Source organism: Dendronephthya gigantea, unplaced genomic scaffold, assembly GCF_004324835.1.
Source record: "Dendronephthya gigantea isolate DGI-Jeju-01 unplaced genomic scaffold, DenGig_1.0 000168F, whole genome shotgun sequence".
NCBI lineage: Eukaryota > Metazoa > Cnidaria > Anthozoa > Malacalcyonacea > Nephtheidae > Dendronephthya > Dendronephthya gigantea.
The window spans coordinates 253,716-272,865 of NW_021163178.1; the positions used below are offsets into that span (position 1 = coordinate 253,716).

At 35.4% G+C, this 19,150-nt stretch overlaps 1 protein-coding gene and 1 pseudogene across 1 annotated transcript; one reads left to right on the top strand and one right to left on the bottom strand.

Moving 5' to 3' along the window:
- The first annotated feature begins 6,194 nt into the window (after positions 1 to 6,194).
- On the top strand, positions 6,195 to 8,667 carry LOC114537877 (contactin-associated protein like 5-3-like). Its single transcript, XM_028558989.1, has 3 exons — positions 6,195 to 6,679; positions 6,872 to 6,929; positions 7,928 to 8,667. The coding sequence occupies exons 1-3, from the start codon at positions 6,341 to 6,343 to the stop codon at positions 8,539 to 8,541; spliced, it is 1,011 nt and encodes a 336-aa protein (XP_028414790.1). The 5' UTR covers positions 6,195 to 6,340; the 3' UTR covers positions 8,542 to 8,667.
- A 7,108-nt stretch (positions 8,668 to 15,775) lies between these two features.
- On the bottom strand, positions 15,776 to 18,546 carry LOC114537884 (annotated as a pseudogene).
- Between the last annotated feature and the right edge of the window lie 604 nt (positions 18,547 to 19,150).

A 19,150-nucleotide genomic window follows, 5' to 3' on the forward strand; every position in this document is an offset into this window, starting at 1 on the left:
GAGAGCGAATAAATACATCGGCTATTGATTTATGTTTAACGAGATTGGCTATTGATATATGCTTTCATGAACAAAAAGCTGTTTATTCTCTGATCCACTTACCTTTAAATATTTTTATCGCATATTTTGCTTATTTGTTTGGACCTTAATATATAAGACTCTGGGACCTGAACTTTCAAGTTTTGTTCCAAGTTTAAAACATTGGCAGCTAAACGCCTGACGAAGCTATCGTTTTCGCGTAACAACACTTAAAAAAGTAGGCTTTAAAGAACCTATAGCCACTTTTAGACGAGTAATATCAGCAAAAGCGAAATACATTTTTTTCGTGTAACCAAGCTTCTTACTTATTGCTGTTGTTCCTATTATTTTCTTCCGCTATTAATTTCTATATTATATAACCAATTAAGCCTCCAACTTATCCAATTTTTTTGGGCAAATGCAAAACCAGATAATAAACACTCTAATAACAAAGTGTTCTTATTCCACAGAATTCCTAAGTACATGTTCAATATTACGAGAAAAAAATGAAACAGCCGATAGCGGCATGTATCGTATAACTTCCATACAAGGAGGCTCAGCTATGATATTCTGTAAAATAGCGTCAAAGAATGGTGTTGGTGTGACAGAGATTGCACATGACAGCGAATCGAAAAAAATTGTAGGTGGATATGAAGCTCCAGGTTCTTACAAGAGAAAGATTAAATATAGCATTTCCATGGAGCAGATTGTCGCGATTATCAACCAGTCGAAGAATTGTGAGCAATTTATTAAATATGAATGTTTTGGTAGCGTTTTTTTGACAGATTCCTATGGTTGGTGGGTGTCACGTCAAGGTTCAAAGATGAATTACTGGGGTGGAGCGGCAGTCGACAGTGAAAAATGTTCATGTGGAATGACCAAGAGCTGTGCAGGTGGAAGAAAATGTAATTGTGGCGAGAATTATTGGACATGGCGTGAAGACAGTGGATACCTGACAGACAAACGCACTCTGCCTGTTACTGAACTGAGATTTGGCGATACAGGTATACTGCACCGTGTAGATGAGCGTGGTTATCACACACTGGGTAAATTACGTTGCTGAGGATAAGAGATGGAACATCAAACCTGATGTGATTCGTAAAATCTTTTGACTTTATAAGCTTAATATAGAAATGTTTTATGCGGTATAAAACGCGAGGCGTAGCCGAGCGTTTTATAGCGCATAAAACACGAGCTACGAGTGTTTTGAATAGCTTAAAATAAGACGTTAATATTCAATAGACATTGCGACCAATTGGATTGAACATGAACTTTATATAAAGCCACATGTGTCTTTATATAAAACAGTGTCCTGATAGTGCTTTATCGAGTATAAAAGCCTACTTACGTGTTTAAATAAGTTCATTGGATTGGTCAAAACGTCTATTGAATATTAATGAGTATTTTAAAAAATATAATAGAACAGTAACTCGAAGTAACATTTTGTAGTTTTATTCTATCTACATTTAAACTAGCTTGTAGTCATCATTGGGATAGATTAGGGTAATATTACAAATTCTGGGATATATATATATATATATATATATATATATATATATATATATATATATATATATATATATATATATAGTTAAGAAGGAGGAACTCGATAATGTCTTTGAAATATGATCAGTTCTTTAGAAGCCTTAGCACCGTGGTTAAGATCTGGTTTTCGTCGGCGTATTCCGACGATAAATCGTCAGACCTATGAATTATCTTTCAATTTTAAAAAAAAAGTTCTGTTATAAGTCATTGTTTATACTGTTTATATCATCAGCTGTAAGTTCCATCAACGATCTGATATGTTGTAAGTGTTAACATGAGTTTATATAAGCGTAAATCTCTGCATGAGCTTTCACGTATGAGATTTACGCTCATATAAAATCATGTGAACACTTTGAACAAATCAGATTGATGATGGAACTCGTTTTGCTGTGTAAAAATATTCAGTGGTTTCCGTAACTATAAACCTTACTTTGATTATCATTTTTCATTAAACTACATATGTCATAAATACAAGACTGCTCGTCATGCTGTACTTTAAGTATAGGTAATAGTATGGTTTCGAGTGCAATTTGGAAAAAACATGCACGAGTGAGTTTTTCAAAGTCTCAAAATAGCACGAGTTCGAAGGACGAGTGCTATTTTGGGTCTTTGAAAAACTCACGAGTGTATGCTTTTTTCCAAATTGCACGAGAAACCATACTATTACTTGTTAATAATATACATGAAAATGTTTGAGACAAACACAGGAGTATTTCTTGTATTTCTTGTCTCTATGTACATTTTGTTGATCGATTTTTCCTTTATATTGAATATTTTCTTTAGCGACGTTATATTTCTTAAATATTTTGTTGTGAAACCATTGTTTTAACGTTAAAAAGTCGCGAAAATCCAAATTTCCGTTTTTTATTTCCGTCGCCATCTTGGTTGTTTTGTTTGGGGCAAGCATTATATTTTTCCCGCCAAAACGTAGCTCAAATTTGATTGGCTGATATATTTATGACAGCCAATCAGATTGGTCTGTTACAAATTTTTGCACTGTTGTTACAGATTTTTGCACTGTTGTTACAGATTTTTGCACTGTTGTTACAGATTTTTGCACTGTTGTTACACATTTTTGCACTGTTGTTACAGATTTTTGCACTGTTGTTACAGATTTTTGCACTGCTGTTCGGGATTAATTGCACTGAAATCGACCAATCACAGTCGAGAAACATTTTCATGTATATTATTACATGGAATATTACAGACCCAACTCCCAAGTATTCGTAATTAAAATTTTAATGATTCTTATCTATTTATTCCTTAATGGGTAACTGTCTTAAGCTTGCCTGCAATAAAACAGTGAATTATTCATGTTATTTTATTTTAGCATAATTAAAAAGACAATTATTCAAAATTCTGGTCTGTTTGAGCAACTTCGGGATACCAAGTAGTAATCACTTAAGCAGATTTTTCAATATGGCGGCGAATTGCATTTTGTCAAAGCACAGGTCACATTGGTAGAAATTTACGGAGTGTGTAGACGATCCAATAGACGATCGGCGACTTTTTTAACACCCTGATAAATTTCTAATATTGCTATTCTTATGATATCAAAAATTTAAGTACGGTTTTTCATATATTTCAAAATATTTCCACTTAACTGACTTTAACATTGAACAGCACAAAGAGTAATAAATTGGAAGGAAGATTGAGTTTAGGCGATTATGTTTTCGGCGTGCGACCTAGTGCAACCAAATCCTGACATAACTGCACGTTTAAATAATACACGTTTACATAAATTCTTGCCAAAGTATGAATAAAATAACAACGCCATTGTATGACGAGATAAGTGTTCTTGATCAAACATGAGCAAACATTTTAAGCAATAAACACTGAATATTATAATGCCAATGAAATCTTCGTAATTAAAGTGCCTATATCACTTGTGGGATCTTTACGGATTTGAATAGAGCTTGAAAAATTAGTTTATAAGTTCTACAACCTTTTTTTATATAATTAAATAGTTTCGAAAATACGTCGATTGGGAGGACTGGGACTCAGGAATGATTTGCAAATACGCCGTCTTTTATAATGTAAACATGAAAAGTTTCATTGGCGATATAGTTTGCGCTTTTCAAGAAAAAAAATCGGAAACGGTGCGTTGTGTATGGCTGTAGCAACTGGGCGAGTTTTTCTCAAAATGTTTTACGTTATTGGAAGATCGAAGTAAAATTACAATTGATTATATTATGTTTGACAAGCACTCGGTTCCTGAGTCCCAGGCCCCCGAGCACAACGGAAATTAAGGCAAATCGTCATGTTTAGATGTAAATATTTCCGAAACTATTTAACTATATCAAAAAGGGTTGTAGAACTTATAGACTAATTTTTCAAGCTCTATTTAGATCTGTAAAGATCCCACAAGTGATATAGGCACTTTAAAATTTTAATGATTGTTGTATATTTATTGCTTATTGGGTTGAGATTAGAGATTGTACGATTGTACGATCATGAGATTATACGTGATCTATACAGCTCATACGTGAAAGCTCATGGAGAGATTAAAGGCCGCGGTTTACACTAGCAAAGTTTCTGTGCGCACAGTGACGTCATCGTGTATGAGCACAGTGTTTGAGCAGAACTTCGGAAAACACACTGTCCAAGGTCAAAGCATAGTATTTTCTGTTGCACAGACAACAGGTCAAATATGGACGCCCGTAAACGGAAAGCGCTTCTTTGTTTTTTGTTTTTATCAGCAGAAATGAATGAAACTTTGGTAGACATTATAATTTTTTGACTTTTCCGCCACAGATACAGCTTGAGTTCCCCACGCAATAGTCTCGCAAAACCCACGAGTGGCGGCTTCTTTGAAGTTCAGTGTTCTAAGTTGAACACGCTGCACTTCGTTCAAAGCTCTTCATAGTCTTCGCTCAAAGTCTTTGAAACGTGTTTACATTTGCACACACTTCGTTCAAAACATAATGTGCGCGCAGGAGCTTTGCTAGTCTAAACCGGCCTTAACGCTCATATAAAATTATGTGAACGCTTTCAACATATCAGATAGTTGATGGAACTCGGTGTGTTGTATAAAAATATTCCGAGTTGTTTCCGTAACTATAAACCTTACTTTGATTATCAATATTCATTAAACTAGACATGTAATAAATTCAAGACTACTCGCCATGCTGTACTTAACATACATTAATATTACAGACCCAAGTATTCGTAATTAAAATTTTAATGATTGTTATCTACTTATTGCTTAATGGGTAACTTAAACCTTAAGTCTTAAGCTTGCCTTCCTTAAAACAGTGAATTAATCATGTTATTTTATTTTAGTATAATTACAAAGGCGATTATTCGAAATTCTGGTCTGTTTAGGCAACTTTGGAATATCCAGTATATAGTAATCACTTAAGCAGATTTTTCAATATGAGTTTCCCACGCAATAGTCTCGCAAAACCCACGAGTGGCGGCTTCTTTGAAGTTCAGTTTTCTGAGTTGAACACGCTGCACTTCGTTCAAAGCCCTTCAAAGTCTTCGCTCAAAGTCTTTGTAAGATTTTTGAAATTCAACTACGGCTTTCAAAGCTTGACGTCTTCGAAAGATAATTCGCCGCGAAAAACTAGGGTCGCTTTCTACCTATATGACCTATCAGTTCGCGCGAATAAATTCGTTGAGTGGGTTTTAAGCATTGCTACATATAAACACAGACAGCACTGTTAAATATCATGGTCGCTGTTTATTTTTGCGCTCGCGTGAGTATGGCTTTTTGAGAATTTCTCAATATGATTTATGAATAAAATAAAATAAGATAATACTTTATTATTTTATTATGATATATTAATATATTTTCACTTTAAATCCATCCCGAAGCCCCATTTACACTACGATCAATTTTAGGTTAGGTATATACGGATGAAATTTGCTCCATTTTACCAAAACCTAAATTATTGAATTTACGTAGTATGAACGGATTAAATTGGTACGTTTGAAAGTTGACTATTTGGCAGTCTAAAATTTCATCCGTACCATTTTTTCGGTACCGTACCAAAATTTTTGTAAGTATTGTAAAATATTACACAGCTCAAGGTTTGATATTTCACAGAACCAAGGATGATAAACAATGCCATGTGAATTGAACTCTGATGTTTCCGATGCCGGACTAATTTTAACTTCTCAAATAATAATCACGTTTAGCATGACACAGCTAAAAAATTTTGCCAAAAAATTAATAAACTATATATGTGTTGCCGGCAATTGAGCAAACATTTTAAGCACCAAAAATTGAATGATGCATGGGTCTAAAATTTTAATTAAGTTTCAAAGTTTTTTCCGACGCCAAACTTGTTGTTAAAAGTGGTAAAAAGTTGAAGAAAATATTGAAAACGTTTATTTAAAATATCGTATTGTAGCATAGGCATGATTGTAAAACAATAAGACCAACTTATATATAGTGATCGAATACGCGTGTATATTATGTCATTATCCATGTTCGGGCGACGTGGCGAAATCTGAATCCGGTGATGTGATTGACTGGGACCGCCGCAAAAGATTGGGATCGCTTCCTACTTTTTATCATTCCGCGCGAATAAATTCGCCTTGTGGAAAACGGGCTTTAAGCATAGCTATATAAACACAGACAGTTCTTTTAATATCTTGGTCATATTATTTTCACTATGAATTGAGGATTTGTCAATAAGATTTATAAAAAAAAAGAAAAACAGCGCGATTTCAATTAAAGCACACGTTTCACGACGCCAAGAGTACTTTAAAACAAGTGGAAGACTCTTACATAATAGACTATTGATTTAAATACGAGACGAAGAGCCATATGTTCAGTTTCAGAATGGCTGTCTTACTAAGAATTTGTGCGTTAGTTTTCATCTCAAGAATACTCCAGCCGGGTGAATGCTCAGTCGCCGAGGCCTTCTTTCGCAAAATGGATGGCAAATATTTAGCGAATCATGTCATCGAAACAATTCACGCTGAAACTGAGTTAGAATGCAGTATGCATTGCGCTGCTCATGGATCATGTGTGTCGGTTAATTTCAAAACCTCTGGAATCGGTAAAGGTCGTTGTGAGCTCAACAACAGGACCCTCAAAGACAAATCTGAAGATGATGAAAGTATGAACGAACCTGACTTCAAACATCTTTATATTATCAAAAAGGTTAGAAAACAATAATCATTTTTCTAAAGATATAAACATATATGACCTCAGCAGTTTTAAAAAAATTATCCACCTTTCTACGTGTCTCAATATATCTAATATTCTCGAAGGGAAAGTTTAATTATTGCTACTCAACCCGAAATAGGAATTGCCTGAGTAATGAGTGTTTACGACATAGTCTTTTTTATATAGATAGCTTCGAAACCAATTACAACAAACACCCAACATTCGTCACAAAATCTCTCCACAGGTATGAAAATTTGTGGTTTAAGCATGAAATATAATAACGAAAACACGGGCTTGAAAAAAAATATCAAAAGTTTCTCCGTCGCTTGTACACCTTTTGCATCACATTAACGTAAGTAAACATTAAATAACGTCGTTTGCTGCACGCCAATAAAACTTTGGAATATTCATACAAACGAAAAGAAATTGTGTCGCTAATTTCTTTTATGTATAATTTATTATTGATAGGTAATAGCATAGATTCTTGTACAATTTGGAAAAACATGCACTCGTGAGTTTTTCAAAGACTTATAATTGCACTCGTCCTTCTAACTCGTGCTATTTTGAGGTCTTTAAAAACCCACTTTTGCATGTTTTATCCAAATTGCACTCGAAACCATCCTGTTACCTATATATATACATGCATATACTAGCTTCACATGTTGTAAGTCACAGTTAACCTTTTTCTTTTCAAATTACGCTCTCCGTCTGACATATACCAATGGCTTTGCATGAGCCGTGAATATATATCTCATTTTTTGCCTAATGTGTTTTTTCGGACTATAGATGAGAACGAGATCCATTTCATATGTACACTGTAGAAATTTTGTACCTGAAAAAGGAACCCAACTGCAGGCACTGTGAAAAGGCTTCTCAAGTTGCGAAATATAGACATTATTAAGAATAGACATTTAAGTCACATTATTATTTATAGAATAAACGTAAAATAAGAGTGGTGAACTTTATAGGACAGGAGAAAGGGAGTCGTTGTTGTTTAGAATTGAGACTCTTGATTCGAATTCATATTAAATAAATGAAAATAATTCTAGCGACTAGCGAGTATAAATTTAAATGGATTAATCTACAATGTAGTCCACAGTACACAAGAAATGTTTAGCACTATGAATGGACAACACATCCTCAGTTACCAAATTTTAAATTTTTACCTGCCATCTTGTTATTTTTCAAAATTATTTTGAAGCACGTTCCAGAAGTAACAAAGTTCTTTGTCTTAATTTACAGGAATTCTGAAAAATTTCAACAAATCTTGCACGAGTTTGCGAACGAAGCATCCTTCTGCTGACAGTGGAATGTATTCCATAAAACCTCAAGGACTCAACCTCATGGCTCAAGTATTTTGTGACATGACTTCTAAGAATGGTGTTGGTGTGACAGAGATTGGACATGACAGTGAATCAAAAATACTTGTTGATGGATATGAAGCTCCAGGTTCTTACAAAAGAAAGATAAAATACAATATTTTCATGCAGCAGATTATCGCGGTTATCGACCAGTCCAAGAATTGTGAGCAGTTTATAAAATATGAATGTTTTCATAGCAAATTGTTAAAAAAGTCCAATGGTTTGTGGGTATCACGTCAAGGTTCAAAGATGAATTACTGGGGTGGAGCGGCAGTCGACAGTGGAAAATGTTCATGCGGAATGACCAACAGCTGTGCAGGTGGAGGAAAATGTAATTGTGACAAGAATGATCAAGTATGGCGTGAAGACAGTGGATACCTGACAGACAAGAATACGCTGCTTGTTACTGAACTGAGATTTGGCGATACAGGTAAACGTAACGGTGTAAATGAGCGTGGTTATCACACACTGGGTAAATTGCGTTGCTGGGGATAAGAGATGTTACATCAAACCTGATATGATTCAAAAAATCTTTTGACTTTATAAGCCTAACTTTATAAGATACAATAGAACAGTAACTCGAAGTAACATATTGTAGTTTTATTCTATCTACATTTCAACTAGCTTGCAGTCATCATCGGGATAGATTAGGGTAATATTACAAATTCTGGGATCTATATACATATAGTTAAGAAGGAGGAACTCGATAATGTCTTTGAAATATGATCAGTCCTTTGAAAGCCTTAGCACCGTTGTTAAAATCTGGTTTTCGTCGGCGTATTGCGAATCTCAATGGTCTGACCTATCAATTATTTTGCAATTTTAAAAAATTAAGTTGTACGTGTTATAAGACAGTATTTATACTGTTAGTGTCATTATCTGTAAGTTCCATCAACGATCTGATGTGTTTGAAGTATTTACATGAGTTTATATATAAGCGTAAATCTCTGCATGAGCTATCACGTATGAGATCATAGACAATCCAAAAGACAGGTCGGGACTGGAAACGCTAGCTAAAGCAATTAGCACTGTGGTTAAGATCTGGTTTTCGTCGGCGTATTACGAAGATAAGTGGTCTGAGCTATATGAATTATCTTGCAATTGTAAAAAATAAGTTGTGTTAAGTCATTGTTTATACTGTTTGTGTCATCAGCTATAAGTTCCATCAACGATCTGATATGTTGGAAGTGTTCACATGAGTTTATATAAGCGTAAATCTCTGCATGAGCTTTCACGTATGAGATTTACGCTCATATACATAAAAATCATGTGAACACTTTGAACATGACAGATTGATGATGGAACTTGTTGTGTTGTATAGAAATATTCAGTGGTTTCCGTAACTATAAACCTGAATTTTATTGTCAATATTCATTAAACTAGACATGTAATAAATACAAGCTTACTCGTCATGCTGTACTTTAACATGGAATTTTACAGACCCAACTCGCAAGTATTAGTGATTAAAATGTTAATGATTTTTATCTATTTATTGCTTAATGGGTAACTGTCTTAAGCTTGCCTGCAATAAGAGAGAATTATTCATGTTGTTTTATTTTAGTATAATTACAAAGGCAATTACTCGAATTTCTGGTCTGTTTGAGCAGATACTTCGGGATACTAAATAGTAATCACTTAAGCAGATTTTTTAATATGGCGGCGAATTGCATTTTGTCACAGCACAGGTCACACTAGTAGAAATTTACGGTGTAGTTTGTAGACGATCGAGCGTGGCTGGCTTTCTAATACTGGAAAATTGCGTTGCTGGGGAGAAGAAATTGAACATTCAACCAGATGTGATTAATATATATAATCGTGCTGATTAACTTAAAAGCTGGAGATGGAAAAATTCTGTAAAACCGGTCAACGTCTGTAATAATTTGACAGACTGATTATAATATTTGTTGCATTATTATTTTCTCGTCGATTTGTTCCTTTGTAAAATACTTCGCCTCGCACTTTTAAGAAGGCCCTGGGAACAAAGTTGGGTATGTATTCGAGATCTAGGCAACATTTTTGAGGCATAACACTTTTTCAACCCTCCGGAATATCTAATATTGCCATTTTTATAATATTGAAAATTTAACCACGGTTTTGCAAAGCTTCATATCTTCAAGAGCATAATTATTCATATATTTCAATATATTTCCACTTAATTGACTTTAACATTGAACAGCACAAAGAATAATAAAATTGGAAGCAAAAATTGAGTTTAGACGATTATGTTTTCGACGTGCGACTAGTGCAACTAAATCCTGACATAACTGCACGTTTATAGCAATATTATTACAGCTGAAAATTCCTGCCAAAGTATAAATAAAATTAACAACGCCATTGTATGATGAGATAAGAGTTCTTGATCAAACATGAGCAAGCATTTTAAGCAATAAACACTTAATATTATAATGCGAATGAAATTAATAAATTAATTAATTAAAATTTTATTGATTGTTATATATTTAAATACTACCTCTGTAATCATTATTCTATGTTAGTATCGACTGTATTCGACGTAAACTTGTTATGTACCTGGTCCATGTCACGTGTCTGTCCTTGTCATAGGAGTTAATTGTCTCGTTGTATAAACTTGTTATTAGTGTGTTTATTAAGTAAACTATATTCACATGTATTTTGTTGGCAAGGTGCCTCGCATGGATAGCACAAATTTACGTTCCGTTCGCACCTCTTCCATTTGGGTAATACTGTATATGTTCTGTGCATGCATATTATTAGTACGTCTTTTGTAAATAATCATGTTCATATTTACCCAATAAAGTATTAAAGGTTATTTATTGCTTATTAATTGGGTTATTGTCACGGTCTTAATTGAGCTTGCCTGCCATGAGCAGGTAATTTCTTTCATGATATCTTATTTTAGAATAATTACAAAACCTTTAATAGATTGTTCGATCGGGACTTCGAATTATCAATTATCAATCACTCAAGGCCCTGGCACACGGTGCAATTTTTCCTGCGACTTGCAATGCAACTAATTTTAAGAGATGTAAATTAGTGAAGAGTCTTTAAAATGTTAGTGTAAGCAGGGCCATGCAGTGTAATAAAGACAAAAGTTCCGTAATGCCAAAATTTACATCTCTTAAAAGTAGAATTGCATTGCAAGTTTCAAGAAAAATTGCACCGAGATTTTTTCAAAATGGAAGCGAGTTGTTTTGTCAAAGCACATGTCAAAGCACAGTTAATAGAATTTATAATACAACATTTATAGTACGCGCGTGCTGATTGGTCGAGAAAGCGTGTTTCTATATGTATAGAAACACGGGAATTTTCCCGCCGAACTTGTCAAGCGAAGTAATGTAATGAGAATTTGTAATTGAATCGAATTATAATATTTGTAAAAAATATTTTTATTGAGTTATATTATAAAAGAAATAGAAAACGTTTTTCCTGTGTTTCTATACAGTTATAGAAACTCTTGTGGGAGTTGAAATTAACTCGAAATAACGTGGAAAATATCGCCCTACGGGCTCGTTTTCCCACTGATTATTTCTCGTTCTCCAAAACTCCCACGCGTGTTTCTACAACTGTATAGAAACACGGAAAATGTTTTCTATTTCTTAAATACATGGGTTTGGAGACTAAATAGAAGTACAATACATGCAACTCATTAACAATGTTATTGTCCACGTTTATGCAAAAAATGGTTCCTTTCTCGTCCCGTGTCCATTGTATTTTAGCCAAACGTACCAATGGCATTCGTCTTGCTAAGCTCCTCAACCTTGACTTGAAAAATATGTTAATTATAAGATTGCTATTGGTTTATCTGTGTAAAATACAATAGGTATGTGATGAGAAAGGAACAATTTTTTGCATAAATCTATACCTCACTACATGAGTAGTATTGTAGTTTTACGTGGTCAAAGTGACCGGCTACGAAATAATGCAGTTATTAAAAAAAAATCGTAGTAGTCTTATATAAAAATTCTTAAATCATCTGAATAAGCCGATGCAGTAGCGTGCAAATTTGGGCGATATCGAGAAACGAATGTGCAGTAATGTAAATAAACGCCATTTTTACATTTTGAACGCAATATTATAATAATTATACCGTTATACTTATTATGGAAACTGTGTGCATAATCAACATAATATTAGCTCGCTATGGTTCTTAATAAAAAAAATAAATTTGTTTCCAGGAAAATCTAAAAGATTAGAAATTTGAGCAATTTTTAAAAATAGCGTGTCCCGCCTTGACCTTGTTATCAGCAGAATCGATGCTCAGATGGCAGACCCGAAAGGACATAAGCTTTGACAGGTAGTGTTTCTTGCCGCACGGCCAGACGACCTCAAAAGTGTTTCGCTCGTTCCAACTTGCATTTCTTTGCAAATATTTGGCCGATTTGAATAAAAATTAAACCCGTATTTTAAAGATAAACTGCCCTTATAGTTTAAAGATTTTTCTTACATTGACACAATTTTCATGATTATGAATTGTCCATACACACATTGCCAATCCAAAGTATCATTGCGTTTTGCGCCCTTTTGAGATCGCATTAAGTATCCAACCGCTTACAAATAAAATTAACCGACCAACATGACAATTAGCCGCTTACAGCGAAAGAGCAATTCATTTAATTGCGAGGGAAAGACCCAAAAAAGCAAACTACATGGGCGGATAAGCAGGTTGTAAGTAAATTAGAAAAGGATAAGAAGCATAAATTTGAAAAAGTATAAAACAGAACATAATCCGAATACCAACATCTTGGAAAATCAATCAATCAATCAATCAATAAAACTTTATTTAACCACGCTACCCTCATCATCTGTCGATGGTTTTCGTGAGGGGCGTCACACAATTACAATAGATTAAAAATACTTATGTACAAGTATTAAAAATAATATTATAATATAAATATATAAACATGCAATGTAAGTATTAAAGACGATAAAAACTAGGAATAATCGATGTCTGACTCAGTAGTTACATTATTTTATCATATTTTTAAAGATACCTAAAGATTTTGTTTCCTTTGCTTGTTTTGGTAGACTATTCCATAGCGCAGCCCCACTGTAATCAAAACTCTTTTTTAAATATTCAGTTTTTGGTGTAGGAAGTGAGAGATTTATGTCGCCATTTCTAAGATTATAATATCTCATATTTGTCTCCCTGGAAATAAATTTATGTTTTAAATTAGGGGATGAGTGGTTGTTTAGTATTTTAAACATCAAAACAGATTTATTAATTTTATGTCTATCATTCAGATTCTTCCACGACATAGCATGGAGCAAATCTGTTGATCTAACATCGTAGTTGGCCCCTGTCATAATTCTTGCCGCCCTGTTTTGTAGTTTTTGCAGTTTTTCAATGAGTAAGCTTCCACAATTATCCCATAAAGAAGAGCAATAATATGGGAGCACGAGAGAATTATACAAATTTTGTAAAGTTTCGTACGATACAAATTGTTTTACTCTTTTCATAATTCCAATGCCGGACGCAACTTTTTTACATGTTGCATCTATATGCTTATCCCAGCTCATTTTTTCGTCTAGTTCTACTCCCAAACAACGAAAAGAGGTATAGCGAATAACACGTTTATCTTTAATCATTATAATTATAAGAAGATCCTATAAACATTGCTTTTGTCTTTTTTGTGGGAGGTTTCTAGATCCTGATTAAGTTTTGTTATTAGTTCTGAGAAACTTGAAGAAGACGCATATATTTGCGTATATCATCGGCATACATGCCAGGAGTTGTGTTTTTTAAACATTCTGGCAAATCATTTATCCCCGAGCGGGCGCGGAGCGCCTGCGAGGGTACTAATTCCGCTCGGAGATTAGGAATTACACCCGGAACCCGGTAGAACATAGGCGAATCCAAAGTTGTCCAAATTCTTTGTCATGGACGGTCGACGTTGGGTGGTTTTGTAAGTTATTCGCATGCGCGAGTAACGTCTGGTAATCAACGAACGTTTTGATTAGCTAAGATAGAAAGTTTGTATTTCAATGAGAACGTCAGCAATTTATATTAACTGTCATTTTGTAAACATTTTTGTAAAAGCGTTTCATAAACTTTGTGCAAAGAAAGTAAAACGAGAAGAAACAAGATATATGAAGCTTGACAGTTACCAAAGATGATCCTGGATACGGTCAAGATAAAGCCGTGTAAGAGGAATAATTCATAATCTGCAAACTTATAAATGTTTTCAAAGACAAAGGGTACGTGTTTACTTTGTTTATTTCGTATTTGTTTCGCGATAAAAATGAGCCGTATTTGTACACTTTTCAGCTTTGTATGCCGTTTATTTGTTAAATTTTAAGCTTTTTATGCAAACGCATAAACCCATGGCGAGAAATTTGGACACGCACAGGGGGGGTAAGAAATATCGGACAGCGCTCGAGAATGCTCGCTATAGGTCGGAAAATGCTTTACGCTTTGCCAAAATGGCTGCAAAACGCTGTTCGCATTCCGTTGGTTTTTTTAGCGACTTGAATAAGTTGTCTTCCGCTGGTTTTTTCGTTCGAAGCCCTGCAAAAAAGCCAAAACACACGATTGAAAATGGCCGGCAGTTTGGTGTGGAACGAGTGATAACTTCTCGTCGTTCAAGAGATTCAGATGTAAGTCATTTAAATGATTTAATACATGGATTGATGGATATGTGATGGACCATATTCGTTGATCAGTGTTTCCCATCTGTCATTTGATGTTGTTATTTCACAATACGAACATTCACGAGTCTATGCAGGAATAATATAGAATGATAGGGTGCAGACAATCAGACATTCCATGCACTCCAATGACTCCATTATGCAGCATATATAAACTTCAAGATTTTATACAATTTATAATTCATAATAAATATATATATATTATGTTGATTACACAGAATGTACATACCTAGGGTTAAATTGTGATTGCTAAGAATTTATTTCCTGTAAGGAACTGATTTATCCATTTAGTATTTCTTTACAGCAACTTTGTAAAACAATGAGCCTTTTCAATAAATTTACTTATTAAGGATTAATTCACACAAACATTCTCTATATAAAATACTAGCACAGTGAGTGTTAAATAAACTTAAATTACCTTTAACATGGTTGCATTATGTTATTTGAAATTTCTTTAATAAAGGGAAAAGAATATCTGATAAAGTGGGAAAATTTTAGCCCCTATGAGTCAACCTGGGAGCCTCAAATTCATCTGAATGAGGATTGCTTGAAGTATGCCTGCTTATTATTTGTTGAATATTGCCATCCTGTATGGGTATTAAATTATACCCTTTGATTTGCAGATTTGCAGATTTGCAGATTAGATTAGATTGTCACTGACTCAGTGCATATATTCTATATAGGTATTTTGAAAACCCTAATCCTGAAGAACGAGTAATTTTGAATGAAGTAGGGCGTCTCAGAGTAGCTGTAGCTCAGGCTTTGAAGGCTCCTCGTACTCAACAAAAAATAGTTGTGGAGTTTAGACAGGATGTTTTTCAACATCTTTTTGGGAGCAAAGTCAATGTCCTAAGGCAGTGGGAAATTTTGGAAGAAAAAGATTTCCCAGAAAAGTATTTTTTGTGCCCACTCCATGGGATATTTTGCTTGATCTTCATGGTCAAGGTACCAAATTGCACTATCCAGTGAAAGCAAGACATTTCATCTCTTGGTCTCCGAAAGGATTTACCAGGCTAGATAATTCCATTGTGAAAATACCAAGGGCTTACCAGGAAAAGTTATCTCTTGATATTGTTAAAGTAGCTGCTTGAATTGAAGCCTTGAACTATTTTTTTGTTCTTTTTTTACTTTGTTTGCCAGTCTTACCCTTCTTTCGTTTGACTTTTGAATTTTCATTTGCACTTTCTTGCCTTTCAATTGGCTGGTTGCTACCTTCAGCATAATCTTCCATTTCTTCCTGCTGTCTGCTGACACATTTATCTTTTGTGTGCTTGGTAAGTGCTCCCTTTTTCTTTGACCAGAATTCCTCGTTTACTTTAGTGTATCCTCTCTTTGTTCTTTCTCTATCTTTCAATGCCATCATTCTGTGCTCTTTCCTTAAAACCTCTGCTGGACTATCCCAGTTGTTGGACTTACGGAGTACCGTTGTTCTGGCCACATCGTTGTTCTTTTCAACACCTTAATATCCCATAAAGTTGTTATTAAAGACACGTAAACTGTAGATCTAATGCTAATTAATTTTTTTTACCACCTTGTCCACTGAATTGCTTTACATTCCCGTACTTGTCCACGGCACCTTGGATGTGATATGCGGCACAGTGCATATAAGGGGTAACATTTTTCTGTCCATATCCTTTGCGAACATTGCCCAAGGTCAAAAACAGTTTTATCCAATCACGTATCTAAAAATTGCAAGATTATAAGTTTTTCTATCACTTTATTTCACATCGATACGCATTACAGTTTAAAGAAAATTATTATTATTACTGTAGCTTGATGCGCATACATTTGATCCCAAGCTCTCTTTCATTTTTGGCTCACATGAGGAGATTTGGTCGAAGTATATTTGAGAAAAGTCCTACAAAATACAAACTTATATGAATAACTAGACTTTTCCTCCACTTGCACTGCATACATTTGTTGTGAAACAAGGGTGGGAATTGCTCTCTTGGGATATGTGCATTTACGTTGTACAACTGGCTTTCGGCCACGAAAAGCTAGTAGAAGGTATGGTACAGTACTGTTAGTGCCATTCCTATATGGCGTTTATTAAAATAATACCTTCCATATTTGGATGACTATCCGTGACGAGTCTGGCTGGATTGCCTCACTCGCCTCTTCTAACTTTAGTGGAAGCAGTTTCAGAAGTTTTTTTTTCTCGGCTCCCATAAGTGACGTCCAGTCCATTTTTCCGGCCCCTGTTCCACTTGCATCCTTTTTTTCCCATATGTTAAACGTGACCCCGCAACTATTAATGGTTTGGACCAACGTGCGGAGATGGACTCCCTTTTCCTCTCCTCTCTTCTTGAGAAAATCACTCTTGTCATCCCACTCCATTGCGTCTTCAATGAGATTGGCGAGGAGGACATCGGTGATTCTTAAAAGAAGATGGAGTTCATCCAAAATGATGTGGTCAAAGGGTATATTGAGTAGTGGGGTCTCTACAAAGCCAAATTTACGTGATGCTACAAACGGATGTATATCATCAAGAGTGAACGCCATTGGTGGTGTGGTGTATTCAGTCTCTGGCTTTGACATATCCCACCTAAAATGAAATTATTGTCTTCGTTAATCATTTTTAATTTACGCTAGTGAATTAATTTTTGGTTTCATGCATTCTCTTTATGAATGAGTATTCAACGTTTCACCTGGCATTCTTGTGCACCTTACACCACAAACATGCATGGTCTGATGTTGCACCCTTTCGTCCTCAGACAAGAAGCAAAAACTGAAAGGTACATCCATAAACTTAATTCAGACTGCCTGAAGTGTCCCGGAACAGTCGTTGGAATGGTCGGGAAAAAATTCCATTTTTCCGCCAAACTAGACATGCAACGAGTAAACAAGTCACGGTTGCACTCTCCTCTGCATTTCACTCTCTGACCTATAATTTCACTTGTTTCCAAAAACCAAAATTACATGGCATAGTTATTGGCACGGTTATGCGAGATTGGGGTTAGGATAATATTGTAGAACTCTGGGTTATAGTAAGGACCGCTCCTTAGGTTAGGGCATTTTTAATGCAAAAAACCTAAAGATTATTTAGTCGAAGGAAAATGATGTCATATTTGTGGTTGGAAACATGTGACAACCTAATTCTTTTTGGCAATTTTCTTACATCTATACTTGTAGTTAAGAAGGGTGGTAGCCGGTAGGGGGAAATTGCTTCTCTCTTCCATTTCTGTCTTCCCACCTTTCCAAGCGGGCTTGCCAATCGTCAAATCGATAAAACGGAGTTTTGTGGTATGGCTGTCGCATTACATTATGGAAAAATTCAAGTTCGATCAAATCTGTGCGTGGAGGTGCAAATTGGTGACTGATGAGTGATGTAACAATTTGGTACGTACATCGGTTTTCTATAAACTGATATGTATTTTGTTTTGATTGCTAACGAAAGGATAAATTGGGGTCAGGGTACCTTGTAATCACCACTAAGAAACATTTCAATTGGAACGGTTTTACCAGTTTCGATTTTCAGTGCTCCCTCAGCGATAACTTCGTTTATCTCTGCCCAGCAGTCTCGGAGATTGATTTTCAGGGAATGATAACATTCTTTTCCACACATGACAGCAATTGTATTTGTGCCTGTATTAAAATATAATTATGCATAAATCTGGGAGTTATATACCAATGGTTATTATATTACACTCACTTCTGTATCTGAATTTTGATTTCTTATGGATAACATAAAACCAGGGGTAAATCTTTCCCAAACTAATCTGTCTCCATTTAGAATAACAACAGACTGATAACTTTTTTTACCTATTAGGTCTCTTTAGAAGTATAGTAACTACCTTTAGCAGAGAAAACATCTTCATTATTGTCTAAGAGACAATAACTTAGGATGACATAATTTGTCTGTCTTTGTCCGTCCATCTTCGGCCATCGTCGGACGTACGAAAGATGACGAACATACTCGCTCGCACGTTCTTCGCTGCTTTCGGAAAACTTCGTGAGTTGTCTATTGATAATCAATGGCTATCTTTAAAATAGGGAATGGGGAATGCGGGAATGGGGGAATGGGGGAATGCGGGAATGGGGGAATGGGGGAATGCGGGAATGGGGGAATGCGGGAATGGGGGAATGCGGGAATGGGGGAATGCGGGAATGGGGGAATGCGGGAATGGGGGAATGCGGGAATGCGGGAATGGGGGAATAAGGGAATAAGGGAATGGGGGAATAAGGGAATGGGGGAATAAGGGAATGGGGGAATAAGGGGATGAGGGAATGAGGGGATGGGGGGATAAGGGAATGGGGGAATAAGGGAATGCAGGAATGGGGAAATAAGGGAATGGGGGAATAAGGAATGGGGGAATAAGGAATGGGGGAATAAAGGGAATGGGGGAATAAGGGAATGTAGGAATGGGGGAATAAGGCAATGGGGGAATAAGGGAATGCAGGAATAAGGGAACACAGGAATGGGGGAATAAGGTGAACAGTGAAACCGGTGAACGAGTGAGTGGGGGAACCAGGCAATGGG